This window comes from Onychomys torridus, chromosome 3 (assembly GCF_903995425.1).
Source record: "Onychomys torridus chromosome 3, mOncTor1.1, whole genome shotgun sequence".
Taxonomy (NCBI): domain Eukaryota; kingdom Metazoa; phylum Chordata; class Mammalia; order Rodentia; family Cricetidae; genus Onychomys; species Onychomys torridus.
The window spans coordinates 115,958,566-115,976,545 of NC_050445.1; the positions used below are offsets into that span (position 1 = coordinate 115,958,566).

Consider the following 17,980-nt stretch of genomic DNA (forward strand, 5'->3'; position numbering starts at 1 on the left):
TCAAGTACCTCATTGCCTAGGGCTCAGAGGGATGGCAAAGCCTTCCTCAGGAGACCATGGGCTAGTGTTGACAGTGTGTGCAGAAAATGTCCACTATGCCTTCTCCTAACCTAGGATATTTACAACCTGAAGATTGGTCTCCTGCCTAGATTAGCTAAACTTGTCTCCTTGATGCAGCTATATACCCTAAACCCCACCTCCTTGTTTATCAGTATGTAACAGCCCCAACTCCTTGTCCAATTGTGTTCAATAACCTCGTGTTTCTGTTAAACTGTATATAATAAACATGCTAAGCTTCCATGGTACTGCACTTTCTCCATTAGAGCCCACCACCCAACCCCAGATATTCTGTGCATACCTGTGTCCATCTGTCTGTTTTTTCTTCATTCCCTCACCACCCCAGTCAGATATATCCCTGGAGTCATGCAAAGAACATGGTAACCTTCTACACCATTCTTGGTTGTGATCTCATAGGAAAAGCATCCAGGCTGGAGAGATGGTCTAGTCAGTAAAGCACTTTCTTGCAAGTATGAGGACCTACCTTAAATAGCCATGTGTGGTGGTAATCTTATAATTCCAGCAATGGGGAAGCCAAAAGGATCACTGGAGCTCATGGCCAGCCAGTCTAGCCTAATTGGTGAGCCTTCTCTCAATGGCAGATACTGTTTCTAGGGGTAGCCTGTGTTCTGAAAATGATACACAAGGCTGTTCTCTAGCCTTCACATATACCTGTGTGAGCACACACACACACACACACACACACACACACACACACACACACACGTGCGCGCACATGAAACAAGCATCCAGTATTTTACCATTCAGTATAGTGTTAGCTGTAGAATTTTTTTTTGTGGATTCATCTTAACAAGTTGGGAAAGTTCTCTCTTCCCATTGTTTCATTCAGGCCTAAATTTAAATTTTGTGTATTCTTTTTCTACCTTTTCTAATCACAGAAGTGCTAACTTTTTAACTTCAAAGGGAAAACATCTTATTATCTCAATGCAAAAAATCATACTTGATTAAATTTTTCATCTTTTCAAGATAAAAATGCTCAACAAAGCTAAGAATAAAAGCAAACTGCCTCAACATAATGAAGGCCATAGTTGAAAAGCTCATAGCTAATGTGTCACCCAAAGATGTAAGATAGGAACAAGAAAAGTATGCTCACATCTACCACTTCTATTTGACATAGTAGGTGAAGTTCTATCCAGAGTAATACACAAGAAAAATAATTTAAAAGCATCCAAATTCTAAATAAAAAGTAAAAGTATTTCTATTCCTAAATGATAGGATAGCATATAGAAAAATCCTAACGACCACACACCCTTCAACCCTCTACACCCTCCCCCCTGCCAGCACACATACCCATTCACCTGTAGAACTAATAAATTCACTAATCTTGCAAGATTTAAAAACATCAACACATAAAATCAACTGTATTCCTATACACTAAGAATAAGGAATTTGAAAAGAATTAAGAAAACGATGGCTTTGAATCTCTGCTTGGTGGATCACAAACTCAGGAGGCAGAGGCAAGTGGATCTCTAAGTTTGAGGCCAGCTGGGTTTACAGAGCAAGTTCCAGGATTGTCAGGGCTACACAGGGAAACCATGTCTCAAAAAAATCAGAGAAAACCAAAAGGAAAGAAAACAAGACTTTATAGGAGCATCAGAAAGAATACTTGAAGGCATGAACTTCAGCAATGAAGACAAAAAGTTGTACACTGAAAAATCACAAAACTCTGTTGAAAGAAATCAAAGACACAAATAAAAGGGAAGAAACGCCAAGTTTGTAGATTAGAAGATTTAATATTGTAATAGTAATACTACTCCAGGAAGGCTACATCAAAACCTATTTCCTCCAACATTTTACATATTTATTTGCCTGGTAGCATATATCATGGAAACTGCTTTCCCGTTTCTCTTATCTCTTGAAGAATCTTCAATGAAAAAATTTTTGTTAGAGCTTCGGGGTACATTTTGCTAGGGTGTGTTTGGACATGAAGAGATCAGCCAAGGCACCAGTCTGTGCTATACATATATATATATATATATATATATTTTTTAATAACACTCATTTTGGTGCTGCAGCACTGACATTCTGGTTCTGAGACAGATGTCTGCAGCCTGTGAGAAGCTGCCTTGTCCCCCTCCCCCGGCAGTGCTACCTTCCCCCTGGCAGTGCTACCCTCCCCCTGGCTCGGATGCAACTACAGCTCTGCCTTCTCAATTGTTCACTGTGTGCTGTCTTGTCATAAAAACATAGACTGGAGAGTCTGGCAAACTGTTGACCACAGAGCAAAAATCTAACTCCCTCCATGTAAAGTTCTCAAACACTTCCAAGAAAATGAAGAGGAACAAACTAGAATTATTTTTCTAAATCTTAATATGTAGATAGTGAATTACCACAGTTGATATATTTGGCCTTTTCCTTGCTCCTATTTGATCTTTTCCGGGATCAGGTAAGTATGGTGCAATTTACATTCCTCCTCTTCCTCCTCTTTTTCTGTTTGCTAGTCTCATTAGAAGAGAAACTGCTAGATCATGTGGTGATCCTATGCTTACTTTTTTTTAGTAACCATCATATTATTTTCTTTTTTAAAAAATCAATTTCAGCTGGGGTGGTGGTGGCACACACCTTTAATCCCAGCACTTGGGAGGCAGAGCCAGGCAGATCTCTGAGTTCAAGGCCAACCTGGTCTACAGAGTGAGATCCAGGACAAGTACCAAAACTACACAGAGAAACCCTGTCTCAAAAAAAAAAAAACCTCCACCTCTTGAGTTTTGGCATTACAGGTGTGTGTTTCCACACCTAGCTTACTCTGTTTTAGGAAGTTAGTAGTTTACATTTCCACCAGCAATTCCCAAGAGTTTCATTTATGACTATTTTATCCTAATTTCACAGTTTTAATTACTATAATTTCATAATAAGTTTTGAAATTATCAAGTGTGAATCCTTCAGCTTTGTTCTTTAAAATTCCTTAAACTGTGCAGGATTCCTTATGATTCCATATGAATTTTAGATGGATTTTTATTCCTATTTCTACCAAACTATCTACCTGCCTCTGCCTCCCAAGTACTGGGATTAAAGGTGTGTGCCACCTACCCAGACATCACTGAATTTTGATAGAGAGTACATAAAGTGGTATCCCATGGCATATGATACCAGACCAATAAATATGTAAAATGTTGAAACAAATAGACATTTTTCAAGTCTGTTTACTAAAACCACCATGATGAAATAATTTACCACAAGAAAATAGGTTTACTGCCCAAATTTAGAAAAAAAGGCAGAAATGTAATAGTAATTAAAATTATGTGATCACCACATTTTCATAGGCATCTGCATTGGTTAGTTTTATGTCAATTTGGCACAACCTAGAGTAATCTGAGAAGAGGAAACCTCAATTGAAAAACGTCTCCATCAGATTGGCCTGCAGGCAAGCTTGTGGGGCATTTTCTTGATTGATGATTGACATGGAAGGGTCCAGCCCACTGTAGGCGGTGCCCAACCGTGGGCAGGTGGTCCTAGGGTGTATATGCAGGCTGAGCAGGCCATGCAGAGAAAGCCAACAAGCAGTGTTCCTCCATGGCGCTTCAGTGTCTGCCTCCAGGTTCCTGCCTGAGTCCCTGCCTTGACTTCTGATGATGGACTGTGGTCTGTAAGCCAAATAAATCCTTTCCTCCCCCAAGTTGCTTCCGGTCATGAAGTTTTAGCAATAGAAAGCAAACTAAGACAACATCTTATCCAAGAATATAGCTAAGATTCTGTTATGCCTTCCATCAATGATGAGAGTCATAACATAAAAACATCCTGAGGAGCCACAGCAGTAAACCATATGACTGAAGTGACCAAGATAAAAGAAAACCCAGATGCCTAGAATCATGACACAGTTCAGACATGTCAGAGAACCAAGCATTTATAGTCATTCCTAAAACCTAAAATTTAAAAAAGTTAAAATTAATATCCAGACTGGGTGTGGTGGCTCAATTCCTATAATCCCCACACTGAGGAGTCTATAGCAAGAAGGTCACCTCTTGTACAAGGCCAGCCTGAGCTGTGAATTCCAGGCCAGCCAGGAATACATTGTGAGATCCTGTCTCAAAGAAAGCAAAATAGAAACCAGGACTAGCTCCTGATATCCTTGATCTAAAACAAAAAACCTGACATAATTTCCCTTTTATGAAGGCATCAGTGTGAACTCCTGTAGAGTTACATTGTATACAATTATACATTGCACAATGTATAATAGAGAATGCAGCACTGGGGTAATGAACTAAGAGTGATACACACACACACACACACACACACACACACACACACACACACATATATTGGGTTTTTTCGAGACAGGGTTTCTCTGTGCAGCTTTGCGCCTTTCCTGGATCTCGCTCTGTAGACCAGGCTGGCCTTGAATTCACAGAGATCCGCCTGGCTCTGCCTCCCGAGTGCTGGGATTAAGGGCGTGTGCCGCCACCGCTCGGCTAAGAGTAATATTTTTAAAACGGAGTTTCAGCCAGGTAGATGGTTCACTGGGTGAAAGCTCTTGCTATGTAAACCTAACTGCCTGAATTTGATCCCAGTATGTCATATACAATGCATTTATAATTCCAGCATTTTTACAATAAAGTAGGAGTCAGAGACAAGAAAAGCTAGAGCCTGAAGTCTAGCTAGCTTGGAGAATGCAGAGCAACAGTAGAAGACAGGTCTTGTCTCAAACTGAGAGAGAAGGAAAGAACTGAACAGAAACCTTACTGTGATACACACACACACACACACACACACACACACACACACACACACACACACACACGTTTGTTTGTTTACCCAAGTTTTATTTGAGAAAAGAACTGCTAACACAGATACTTTTTCAAACAAAGATGAAAGTTTGTCCGAGTTATTTTTTAAATTATAGAATTGTTTCAAAAACATCTATAAAATTCTGATGCTCTGTTAGGGATTTGAATAAGAAATGTCCCATATAGGTTCCTATGTTTGAGCACCAGTTGTTGGTGCTGTTTGGAGGGATTACAGAACCTTTAGGAGGTAGGGGCTTGCTGGAGGAGGTACATTATGGGAGTGGGGGGTACGGTTTTATAACCCAGTCCAATTTTCTGCTGTTTTTCTGCTTCCCGAGTGTGAATACAATAGTCGGCTTTCGCTGGGCGGTGGTGGGGCACACCTTTAATCCCAGCACTCGGGAGGCAGAGCCAGGCAGATCTCTGTGAGTTTGAGGCCACCCTGATCTCCAAAGTGAGATCCAGGACAGGCGCAAAACTACACAGAGAAACCCTGTCTCAAAAAACCAAAAAACGTCAGCTTTCTGTCCCTGCCACTGTGGCCCCACCCATGCCTTCCTGCCATGGTAAGCTATTAGGCTATATCCCCTCTAGAACTATAAGCCAAAAACTCTTTCAATCCTAAATTGCTTTTGTCAGGTTACATTGTTACAGTAACAGAAAAGTAACTAAGATGTGCTTTGGTGATAAAATATTTACTTTTTGGTGCCTTTACTTGTAAAGTTACATGCAATGGGTAATATAGATTCCACTCACATTATTATTGAGAATGCTGGTTCATTTTCATGAGATGTACAATCAGAGAGCCTGCTTTGGAACTCATTCTTTCGTTTGTTTGTTTATTTATTTGTTTTTCAAGACAGGGTTTCTCTGTGTACCTTTGAGCCTTTTTCCTGGAACTCACTTGGTAGCCCAGGCTGGCCTTGAACTCACAGAGATCCGCCTGGCTCTGCCTCCCAAGTGCTGGGATTAAAGACGTGTGCCACCGCCACCACCTGTCGGAAATCCATTCTTAAATCCTACCATTTTGAGAATAAAGTTAAGGCCATGATTTTTACTTCTGGGAACCATTTTGGACATACATACAAATGATTTATATTATTTCTTATTGAAATGTTTGCTCAAACATTTGTTTACTAGAAGTGAGAAAAATGGTTCATATAGATATGGCACTCATTATGAATGTTCCTTCTAAGAAATATCATCAGTATTTAGATAGGCTGTAATGTAAATGAAACACCATAAAGCTTCAAGCCATTCAACAAAGGTAAACTGAGGCAAAGAATGCTCAAATGTGTCTGGAGCACTGCACAAGGTCCCTCACATGGCAGGCTTAACTCTTCAACCTTTAAAAAGTATGCTTGAGCTGGGCTATGGTGATACACACCTTTAATCCCAACATTCAAGAGGCAGAGGCAGGTGGATCTGAGTTCAAGGCCAGCCTGGTCTACAACATGAGTTCCAAAACAGCAGGACTATTTATACTGAGAAACCCAGTCTCAAGATTTAAAAAAAAAAAAAAAAAAAAAACTTGAAGGTCAGCCCTTGGCTGATATCTTGAAACTCAGATTTCTGGAAGGTTTCCATTCCCAAAGAGAGAAGGATGGCTCACTGCCTCTAAACAGTATAAATCATAGACTATGTGTGAAATACCTGCGTTCTGGGAGTCCAGAATCCAGATACATACTACAGGTACCTACACTGCAGCCTCCAATATAAACCTTAGGCAGACGGCTTGTCACACCAATAGTCATATCCTGTGGAACTGCACTGAAGAACTTTTGAAAACTTGTGCCTTGTTTTTTTAAGGCTTCACTCCATGAATCTTTTCCTTTTGCCACATTTTCTCCACATTCTTTTACTGTTAAACATATTAGCTGGGAAAGAGTTTAGAATCCCACAAGTCCTCTTATGAATCTGAACACCAGGATGGTCATGGGGACTCTTAGCATATTCCCTTCAGTTGACCTGCTTCCAATATTGTATCCTGCACTCAGAGAACTGGAAGCTTCTCCCCAACAAAAACACCCTGAAAATTCAAAGAGTAAAAAGGATTTCAAATGACAGAAACAAAGAAATAAAAGAAAAATTAAAAATATAAAAATACAGTATTTTTTTTCCCAGACAGGGTTTCTCTGTGTATTCATGGCTGTCCTGGAACTAGCTTTGTAGGCCAGGTTGGCCTCAAACTCAGAGATCCACCTGCCTCTGCATCTACCTGCCCAAGTGCTAGGATTAAAGGCATAAGCCACCACCACCCATCAAGATACAGTATCTTTAAGGGCATAGAAAATATTCTACCCCTAAAATAAACACAAGATGCTATGAAAAAAAGAAGCAACCACAAAATATAAGAGAGTTCTACAAATTAAGACAATGATCAAAATGAAAATATTACAAGGACAATGATAGCATTTTAAAAAATAGCCTGGAGAATCTGGAAAACAATAAATATTAAGAGATAAAAAAAAACTGGAAGAATAAAAAATTTTGAATATTGATCCAATAGGTCAAAAATCCAACTTAAAAATAAAAGGCCAGAGTAAATGGAAAGGCAGATATTACACGGATGTCAATTTTAGCAAAGTACAGGAAAAGACAATGTTCTAGTTTGTTCTCTAGTCAATGATAAAACACGAAGCAAAACCGACATGGTGAGGAAAGGGCTTAGTTCTTCCCAGTGCATCAAGCTGACAATCAAACTAACTAGGACAAAGGGGATCTCAGAGTTGAAAGGACACCACCAAGTACAGAGCACTGTGAATAAAACAGAACAAAACACATGGTGCCTTCATACTTACACAATTTTATAAACCCAAAAAGGAGATACTAAATACTTGTTGAAAAGGAAATACAACCCATTGATAAAGGAGCAAAACCCACAAATACCAGATTTTTAACAGCAATACCAACAGCAGACACAGTGGAATTAATTCTTAAACATTCTGAAGAAAATTTAGACTTGGGCTCAACCAAACCATAATTCAAGTATAAAGGTAGAATAAAAAAACATTTTTAAGGGTTGGGGAGATAGGAAGAGGGAACCTCAGTTGAAGAATTGCCTCCATCAGATGGTCTATGGGGTATTTTTTGATTGCTAATTTATGTAGGAGAGCTGAGCCCACTACGAATGGTTCCATCTCTAGCCAGGTGGATCTGAGCTGTAAAAGTATCTGCGGGTGGTGGTGGCCCACACCTTTAATTCCAACACTTGGGAGGCAGAGCCAGATAGATCTCTGTGATTTCGAGGCCAGCCTGAGCTACAGAGTGAGTTCCATGATAAGCATCAAAACTATAGAGAAACCCTGTCTTGAACCCCACCCCACCCCCAAAAAGGGAAGTATCTGAAGGTGGGACTGGAAGTAAGCCAGTAAGTAGCATTCCTCTATTGTCTCTGCTTCATCTCCTGCCTTGAGATCCTACCCTGGCTTTAAAGATGGACTGTAATTTGTAAACTGAAAACGACTCTCTATGTGTCTTATTTAGGTTTCTATTGCTGTGAAGAGACACCATGACCATGGCAACTCTTACAAAAAAAACATTTAATTGTGGTGGCTCACTTATAGTTTCAGAGGTTCAGTTCATTATTACTGTGGCAAGGAGTATGGTGGCACACAGGCAGACATGGTGCTGGAGAGGTAGCTGAGAGTCCTACATCTTGCAGGCAACAGAAACTGGTCTAATTGTCACACTAAGGGAAGCTTGAGCAAAAGAGACCTCAAAGCTCACCCCCACACAGTAACACACTTCCTCCAACAAAGCCATACCTCCTAATAGTGCCACTCCCTATAAGATTAAGGGGGCCAATTACATTCAAACTACTACACTAAGCAAACATGAGGACCTGAATTTTATTCTCCAGAATTCTGTTGGGGAATATTATTTTAAGGTGCTGTGGATAACGCTCTGTGTAAATAAAGTTCTGATTGGCCAGTGGCCAGGCAGGAAGTATAGGCGGGACAAGAGAGAAGAGAATTCTGGGAGGTGGAAGGCTGGGTGGAAAAAGACACCGCCAGCCGCCGCCATGACAAGATGTAAGGTACTGGTAAGCCACAAGCCATGTGGCAAAGTATAGACTAAGGGAAATGGGTTAATTTAAGATAGAAGAAGTAGATAACAAGCAGCCTGCCATGGCAATACAGTTTGTAAGCAATATAAGTCTCTGTGTGCTTTCTTGGTTGGGTCTGAGCAACTATGGGACTGGCGGGTAAGAGAGATTTGTCCTGAATGGGCCAGGCAGGAACACTCTTAACTACATTAAGGTGTGTTACTTTTGTTTTTGTTGCATTTGTTTAACTCTGAAGCTGTGATACTTTGACAGTCTAAAACACCTGATAGTCTAATAAAGAACTGAATGGCCAATAGCAGAGAAGAAGTAGCCAGAGAAGGAGGAGGACTCCAGGGGCCAGCCACCCAGCTACCCAGCTAGCCATGGAGTAAGAGTAAGGTTTACAGAAGTAAGAGAACAGGGAAAGCCCAGAGGCAAAAGGTAGATGAGATCATTTAAGTTAAGGAAAGCTGGCAAGAAACAAGCCAAGCTAAGACTGGGCATTTATAAGTAAGAATAAACCTCCATGTGTGATTTATTTGGGAGCTGGGGGTGGGCCCTCTAAAGACCAAAAGCAAACAACAACATTTTGGCATCCAATGTGTAGATAGAGTAAAAGAGAAGCCAACAACATTTTGGCATACCATCGTGTTGTTTGAATATCCCTAGGGCCTGAAAAGCTGAAAAGAAAAAGAAAAAAGACATGGCTTCTTTAAGAGGCATTGCTGTTTAGTCAGCAGGCCAGAGAAATGTCAAGCTAAGCTAAGACTGCTTGTGGCAGCAAGTACAGGCTTCCACAGCTAGGAAGGTTGAATACAGTCCTTGGTCACCTACCTCTGACCTGGCCGAGAGTTTTAGGCTTGACTTTCACAACCTGAGAAGCTGGCAGAGGCAGCTGAGGAGCCGCTGTGTGGAGGATTTAAGTGTAGCTCAGCGGTTTAAAGGTTTGGTCACATGATCAAAAAAGGCTGAAGATGCCAGGAGGTAGTGATGCATGCCTTTAATCCCAGCACTGGGAGGCAGAGGGGTGTGGGAGGCTTTGGTTATTTTGTGGGTTATAGATGTTTGTTATCGTTTAGGGGAATATAGCATACTGATACAAATTTAAAGTTATTTTTGGCTGGGTGGTGGTGGCACTTGCCTTTAATCCCAGCACTCAGGAGGTAGAGCCAGGCAGATCTCTGTGAGTTCCAGGCCAGCCTGGTCTACAGAGCAAGATCCAGGACAGGCACCAAAGCTACACAGAGAAACCCTGTCTCAGAAAAAAAAAAAAAAAAAGTTATTTTTGTTACACTGTATATATGTTTCTACTCTTGTTTAAAGGTTTTTTTTTTGTATATTGATGCAAATATAAGGTTGTTTTTGTTACCACATATTGTATACATGTTTCTACACTTGTTTAAAGTATTGTACCTATGCAGTTCATTTAAAAATGTAAAGAAAAGTTCTAGTTTTTGAAAACTACTGTTATAAACTATATAGGGCAATCAAGAAACATAGGTCAGTCATTTATAACAAATTTGTAGGTATGTTAGGTATGTTTTCTAGGTTAAATAGATATATTTTTAGATAGATGGTTTTCAAATACTTCAAAGACTTATAGAATATGGTATTTAAAATGTTTTGTTAACTTAAAGTTTTTCATGACAATGAGACACATCTGCTCCTGGCAGCACCAATTTACTTCAGAGAAGATGATGGGCAATAAAGCAATTCCTTATGGAGTTTGCTTTCATTGTGGCAAGGTTAGCCACCAGGCAAAGAAACGGTTCTTGCCTTTGACTGCTAACAATGTACTGTGCAGACCGAACATTCAGGACACACAGGAAAAAGACTGCTGAACTTTGCCAAAACAAGGTAGGACAGTCCTTCAAATTTCCTGCTTTACTGAAAAGTTTGCCAGATATTTTGGGCCTGTAGGCTAAAGATGGATGCTCCAACATTGCAGAGGAACTTTGGGTGACTGTCCAGGCAGTCAGATGTCTCTGTCATTTCTAGAGTTTTTGGAAGTTATTTACAATGCAATTTTTGTTTACTTAAATAATATTACATCCTTCTGGGACCTTTGATGGAGTTGAAGACTAGGTATTTATAGTTGCAGTTTTCCTTAGATATGATAGAAAGTAAATTAGGTATAAAATTTTGGATTTACTAAGATAGGATAGATTATGGAATATTTTCTTTAAATTTACCAGACACAATGAATTGGAATTTGGTACACTATGGAATGTAATCCTTACTGGATAATTTTTCTTATTGTATACAGTCTTACTATGTTAAAGTTAAAACCTTTCATTTTTGTTTAGAAAAAAATGAGGAAATGTTGGGGAATATTATTTTAAGGTATGTCACTTTTGTTTATGTTGCATTTGTTTAACTCTGAAGCTGTGATACTTTGCCTGTCTAAAACACTTTTTTTTTTTTTTTTTGGTTTTTTTTTTTTTTTTATTATGTGTTTTAATCTTATACATCAGCCATGGGTTCCCCTGTCCTCCCCCCTCCCGCCCTCACCCCTACTTTCCCCCCAGCCCCTCCCCTCCATTCCCATGTCCTCCAGGACCAAGACACCCCTGGGGACTCATTTAAACCTGGTGGATTCAGTACAGGCAGGTCCAGTCCCCTCCTTCCAGGCTAAGCATGTGTCCCTGTGTAAGCCCAAGGTTCCAAACAGCCAGCTCATGCACTAAGGATAGGTCCTGGTCCCACAGCCTGGATGCCTCCCAAACAGTTCAAGCTATTCAATTGTCTCACTTATCCAGAGGGCTTGATCCAGCTGGGGGCTCCACAGCCGTTGGTTCATAATTCATGTGCTTCCATTTGATTGGCTATTTGTCCCTGTGCTTTTTGCAATCTTGGATTCAACAATTCACGCTCTTGCAGTCCCTCCTCCTTCTCGACAGTTGGACACCTGGAGCTCCACCTGGGGCCTGGCTGAGATCTCTGCGTCCACTTCCATCAGTTATTGGACGAGAGTTCCAAGACGACTGCTAGGGCTAAAACACTTGGTGGTCTAATAAAGAACTGAATGGCCAATAGCAAGGCAGGAGAAAGGATAGGCAGGGCTGGCAGGCAGGGAGAATATGTAAAAGGAAAAATCTTGGAGGAAGAAGAAAAAGGAAGTAGCCAGAGGAGGAGGACTCCAGGGGCCAGCCACCCAGCTACACAACAAGCCATGGAGTAAGAGTAAGATTTACAGAAGTAAGAGAATAGGAAAATCCAAGAGGCAAAAGGTAGATAGGATAATTTAAGTTGGCAAGAAACAAGCCAAACTAAGGTTAGGCATTTATAAATAAGAATAAGCCTCCATGTGTGATTTATTTGGGAGCTGGGTGGTGAACCTCCTAAAAGAAAACAACCAACAACATAACCCTTTAAAAAGGAGGTACTGTAATACCTCTGGGGATGCAAGAATAGACAAACCCCTGGTGTATATTGGCAAGCTTACCTAATCAATGAACCCCAAGTTCTAATGGGAGACCCTGTCTCAGAAATCAAGGTGAACAGTTCCCGAGAAACAACACAGAGGTCAACTTATGCCTCCACAAATACATCCAGGTGCATACACATGTGCATTCACACATACAAACATTTTTAAGACATGCAAGGACTAAGGAAAAACTATCTTTTCTTAGAAAGTAATGGGACTAAATGCTTCACCAAAACTAATGAACTAGGAATAGTGAGACAGATCAGTATTTGTCACACAACCCTGACAGTCTGAGATCGGTCTCCAGAACCCACAGTAGAAGAGAATTGACTCCAAAAGTTATTCTCTGACCTTCCTATATATGTGCACAAATACATACAAAATAATAAACAAATAAACAACAACAACAAAAATAAACAAACAAATGAGTAAACCAGCCAAGCATGATGACACATGCCTTTAATGCCAGCACTCAGGAGGCAATATCAAGTGGATCTCTGTGAGTTTGAGGCGAGTCTGGACTACAGAGTGAATTCCAGGTCAGCCAGGAAGTCACAGTGAAACCCTGTTTAAGACAAAACAAGCAAACAACAACAACAACAAAAAACCCCAGGATCAGGGGTTGGGGATTCAGCTCAGTGGTAGAGCGCTTGCCTAGCAAGCACAAGGCCCTGGGTTCAGTCCTCAGCTCCGGCAACAAACAAAACAAAACAAAACAAAACAAAAAACCCAGAATCTAACAGCAAAGGAATCATATCAGGAATGATGACAAGAACAACCCAAGACTCGGGCAGTAGAGACAGTTCAGTAGTTAAAAACATTTGCATGCTGTCCTTACAGAAAACTGAGCTCAGTTCCCAGCACCAACTCACAGCTCACAATGGTCTATAACTCCATTTCCAGGAGATCTGATGCCCTCTTCTGGCTTCATGCAAACACTGCATGTATGTGGTACATTTATAAGAATGCAGATAAAACACTCATACACACAAAACAAAAATAAACGTTTAAAAAGGAAGACACAGAACTATGGCTATGCTTCAAACCTAGACAACATTATTTTCTAGTCTTTTCATTCAGAATTCTGTTTTGATTTCCTAGAACTCTTGCTCTGTTGATTTCTTTCCATACTGCTCTATTGTACAAATCTATTTTCTTATCTCTTTAAAGATATTTGTCTTGAAAGAGCAGTCAAGAGTGTAAAGATGGGAGACATGAAGAAGCACTCTTTTAAAAAATGAAAACTGACAGAGCCCTGCATTTCCTGGCCTATTTGATGGCATTAAAACATTTGGAGGGGAAAATCAAAGAATGATGGAAAGTTAAATGAACAAAAGAAGCAGTCTCAGTTTATCATTTGACTCTAAAGCTAACCATAGTTACCTAGTCATAATAACAGAAAATCTGAATAAGCTTCTCATTTAACCAAACACCGAGTCTCTAGTGGTACTAACACTTCAGTGGAGAAAAACTGAAATCTTAATACAACCTATCAGGCTTTCCATCCACTCACCCCTAAAATTGCATATTCCATACTATTACCATTCCACAATTGAAAGCTGAGCATGTAGCTGTGGGTGAAAGCAAGCTGAAGGCAACTGTAAAAATAATAATGATCCTTCAAAACTGAGTACTGAAAGCATTAGTGTCCTAGTTAGCTTTGATTGTCAGTGACAGCTTACAGTCATCTGACCAGAGTGCCTCAGCTGAGGAACTACCTAGATCAGATTGGTCGGTGGGCATGTCTGTGAAGGAATGTCTGCAGTATTAACTGATGTAGGAGGGTCCAGCTCACTAAGGGTGGAATCATCCCTAGGCAGGTGGATTATATGAGAAGGTTAACTATTCATGAGCCTTTGAGCAAGCTAGAAAGCAAGACAGCCATCATGGTTCCTCCATAGTTCCTGCCTTGAGCTCCTGCTCTGACTTTCTTCAATGATAGACTACGACCTGGGGGTGTAAGCCAAATGAACCCTTTTCTCCCCAAATTATTTTTGGTCAGAGTGTTTATCATAGGAACAGTAAGGAACTAGAGCAACCAGGTATTTTTCATTTTTTGTATTTTTGCAATATTTCTTTAATGAAAGATAATAATACATTACCAAAAATATGAGAGCTCAAACTTACTATTTGGTAAACAAAAGTGAAAATGTTGCATTCCAGTGATTATCCTGACATTCAAAATTATTTTGGATGAGATACAGCATACTCTGTTATTCTACAAATCATAGTACATGTTTTAAAAACATCCAACTTAATATATTCTTTTTAAAAATTTAATTTTTAAAAATTTTATATACATTGGTGTGAGGGTGTTGGATCCCCTGGAGCTGGAGTTACAGACAGTTGTGAACTGCTATGTAGATGCTGGAAATTGAACCCAGGTCTTCTGGAAGAGCCGCCAGTACTCTTAACCACTAAACCATCTCTTCAGTATTGAAAAAGAGTATCAAGATGTAATTCTGGCTGTCCTGGAACTCACTATGTAGAGTAGGTTGGCCTTGAACTCACAGAGATCCTCTTGCCTCTGCCTCGCAAGTGCTGGAATTAAAGGCATGAGCTGCCACTGCCCAGTGACTTTTGCTTTTTTTTTTTGTTGGGGGGGGGGGATAGGGTTTCTCTGTGTAGCCCTGGATGTCCTGGAACTCACCCTGTAGACCAGGCTGGTCTCCAACTCACACAGATCCATCTGCCTCTGCCTCTTGAGTGCTGGGATTAAAGGCATGTGCCACTACACCCAGCTAAATACTTTTTTTTTTGGGGGGGGGGGGGTTGAGACAGAGTTTCCCTGTGTAGCTTTGTGCCTTTCCTGGAACTCACTTGGTAGCCCAGGCTGGCCTCGAACTCACAGAGATCCTCCTGGCTCTGCCTCCCAAGTGCTGGGATTAAAGGCGTGCGCCACCACCGCCCGGCTAGATTTACTTATTTTATATGTCTGTTTTGTAAGAGGATATGTATGTGTACCATGTGCCTGCCTGGTAACTGCAGAAGCCAGAAAAGAGCACCAGGTCCCCTGGAACTGGAGTTATGGATAGTTTTAAGCCACCATGTGGATGCTGGGAACCAAAATCAAGTTTTCCCAAAAGCAACAAGTGCTCTGAACTTCTGAGCCATCTCTTCAGTCCTATATTCTTTAAGTCATTCTATTCTCGTAAAACATTACTAAGCTTTCCTGATCACTGTAAACCATTCTCAGAAGCAAAGGTAAGAACATACTACATTTTATAACCTCCCTTTCTAAAATATGCTTAATTTAAATAGTAAGACACTAAAAATCTTGACAAGTAGGGACAGCAAAACATGATCTTTAAGCCTATGAGAAAGTTAGTTGAACAGAAAATATAAATCAAGAGGGGTCTTAGTTATGGTTTTATTGCCGTGAAGAGATACCATTGCCAAGACAACTTTAAAAAGAAAGCATTTAACTGTGGGCTTGCTTACAGTTACAAAGTTAGTTCATTATCATCACGGTGGGCAATAAACAGTCATGGTGCTAGGGCAGCAGATGAGAGCTTTATATGCCGGTCAGCAGGCAGCAGGCACAGATAAAGAGACTGGGCCTTGTGTGGGCTTTTGAAACTTCACAGCCTGTTCCCAGTGACAATACACCTCCAATAAAGCCACATCTTCTAATCCTTCCTAAACAGTCCACCAACTGGAGACTAAGAATGCAAATGTGTGAGGCTATGTGGCCATTCCCATTCAAACCTCCCTGAGAGAGCATGTTAATTTTGCAAGTAAATTCTGCTAAGGCAAGATTGGTTTTGAAAGGGTGCATTCAAAGTACTTAGTTTTTCCTACTTACTGAATAAAACTAGTGTTTGTACATTCCAGCTCCCCCCATAAGAACAATAACTGTAGTATTCCACAATCTCCAATATGCACTCATTTTAAAAGCCCATACTACCCTTTGAAGACTTCAGATTAAGTTACAGCACAAACAAACAAAAAACAAAACCCACCTAAGTAAGCAGTGGACTTCTCTGGTCCTTACTGGATAAGAATAGTCACTCCTTTTCACTCAGACCAACCCAGGGGCCTGAGAAAGGGCAAAACAGACTGAAACAGCGTCACCAGAACGTGACTCAAAAAACTGGTGCCAAGGATGACACAACACGAAAGCATCCCTTTCTCCACAATGCCTGTCATTCTCTCCATTCCCAAGAACTCACACAAAACCCTCCAAGTCTGGGAGAGCGCAATAGGATACTGTTCATCACCCCCAGCGTTCATTCAGCCAGCTCCATCCAGAAAAATCAAAGGAGATTCCAGCCAGAAGGGTAAACACAGGAGCTGACGCTTCCATTTAGTGCCCCCAACGCCTGCATGCAAGCAGTGTCCCTCGCGACTCAAGGGACACGCCAGTCGCTGCCCTGATTCGCCTCTGCTATGCTGAGTAGAGGGTCAGCTACTCCAACTACCAGGTGCCTCCCACTTTCCTCCGCTGGTGGGGGAGGGGGCGCTACTAAACACTCAGAATTCAAAGCTGGGTGAGTGGCAGTGGGTGAAGTAACACAAGAGGAAAAACAAAAACAGCCTTTCATGAACGTCCCAAATAATTGCATGGCTCCTTTGATTTTTTTTTTCCCATTCAATGTGTGTGTGTGTGTGTGTGTGTGTGTGTGTGTGTGTGTGTGTGTGTGTTAAAATGCTGAGGATGAAATTCAAGGAGCTTTGCGGACTAGGCAAGCGCTCCACCACCGAGATTCCACAGCAGGCCCCCAGAACTTACTTTGATGACAGAAGCCTGTTACTAACCAAATAAGAAAGCTCGAAAGTTTCTCTTTTCGAGGGGGGGGGGGGGGATGTGTCGGTCGGTCTTGCATTCGAACGTCTACAGTCTTGAGATCAAAAACTATTTTGGGATGAGCCACAGCAAGTTATGCAAGTGTCTTTTTTTTTTTTTTTTTTTTTTTTTAAGAGCAAGCTTTTCAAAGCCGAGCTCATCCCAGTCACCTCGCTGCACTGACGCTGCACGGCCACCCCTCCACCCGTCCTCTCCATCCCACCTCCCTTCCTCTGTCACGTGCGCTCCTTCGCAGAACCAAGGGCTTCGCGCTGAGCCGGTCCGGACTGGCCAGGGAGTGTGGCCGCGCCGGGGGGCCAAGGGCCTGTGCAGCAGCACAGCGGGTGGTGTCGCCAAGGGCGCAGGCCTTGACGTCCCCCGCTTTTAACTGAGAGCCACCTCCTACACACCCAGCGCTCGGCGCTGCAGCCAAGGAATGACTGACAGTTACAGGGCACCTGGCGGCCCGTCCCCTGAAGCCCTAGCGCAGGCGACTAGGGGCACCAGGGACGTGGGGAGCGCTCACCGCCTCAGGGAGTCCGACACCTGCAGCGCCCCGGGGGCCCCGGACGAGGGGCTGGGCGTCGCTGTGGGAACGCCGGCCCCGGGCATCTCAGTCCGCGCAGTTCCCAGCGCCTCCTTCACCTCCCTCGCCTCTGCCGCGTCCTCAGGCATTGAGCTCCGGGCAGGGGTCCGCCTACCAACAAGGCAGCCAATGGGCACCGAGCGCGGGAAGCCCGGGGCGGGGCCTGGCCAGCCGGGATCTCCTAAGTCGCCCATGGCTCACGGAATTTCAGGCTGGAGCTGACCAGCAGAGGTTTTAAAAAGATCTGTGTTAGCAACAGGCTTCTGACTGGAGGGCGCTTTCCTTTTTAGACAAATAGGTCTTGACTGCGTGATGATGGTTCATACTCGAC

The 17,980-nt window shown here is 41.9% G+C and overlaps 1 protein-coding gene across 5 annotated transcripts in view; it reads right to left on the minus strand.

Annotated features, from left to right (window-relative positions):
- Znf638 (zinc finger protein 638) overlaps positions 1–17,724 on the minus strand; it is a 136,482-nt gene extending 118,758 nt beyond the window's left edge. For 4 of the 5 annotated variants that reach the window (XM_036182011.1, XM_036182010.1, XM_036182012.1 and 1 more), the window contains exon 1: positions 17,590–17,724. In XM_036182011.1, the coding sequence (XP_036037904.1) occupies positions 17,590–17,675 (86 nt within the window). In that variant the 5' untranslated portion in view covers positions 17,676–17,724. Of the gene's footprint in view, positions 1–16,239; positions 16,260–17,589 lie in introns of those variants that run through there. The other variant, XM_036182014.1, reaches the window with a different exon arrangement.
- Between the last annotated feature and the right edge of the window lie 256 nt (positions 17,725–17,980).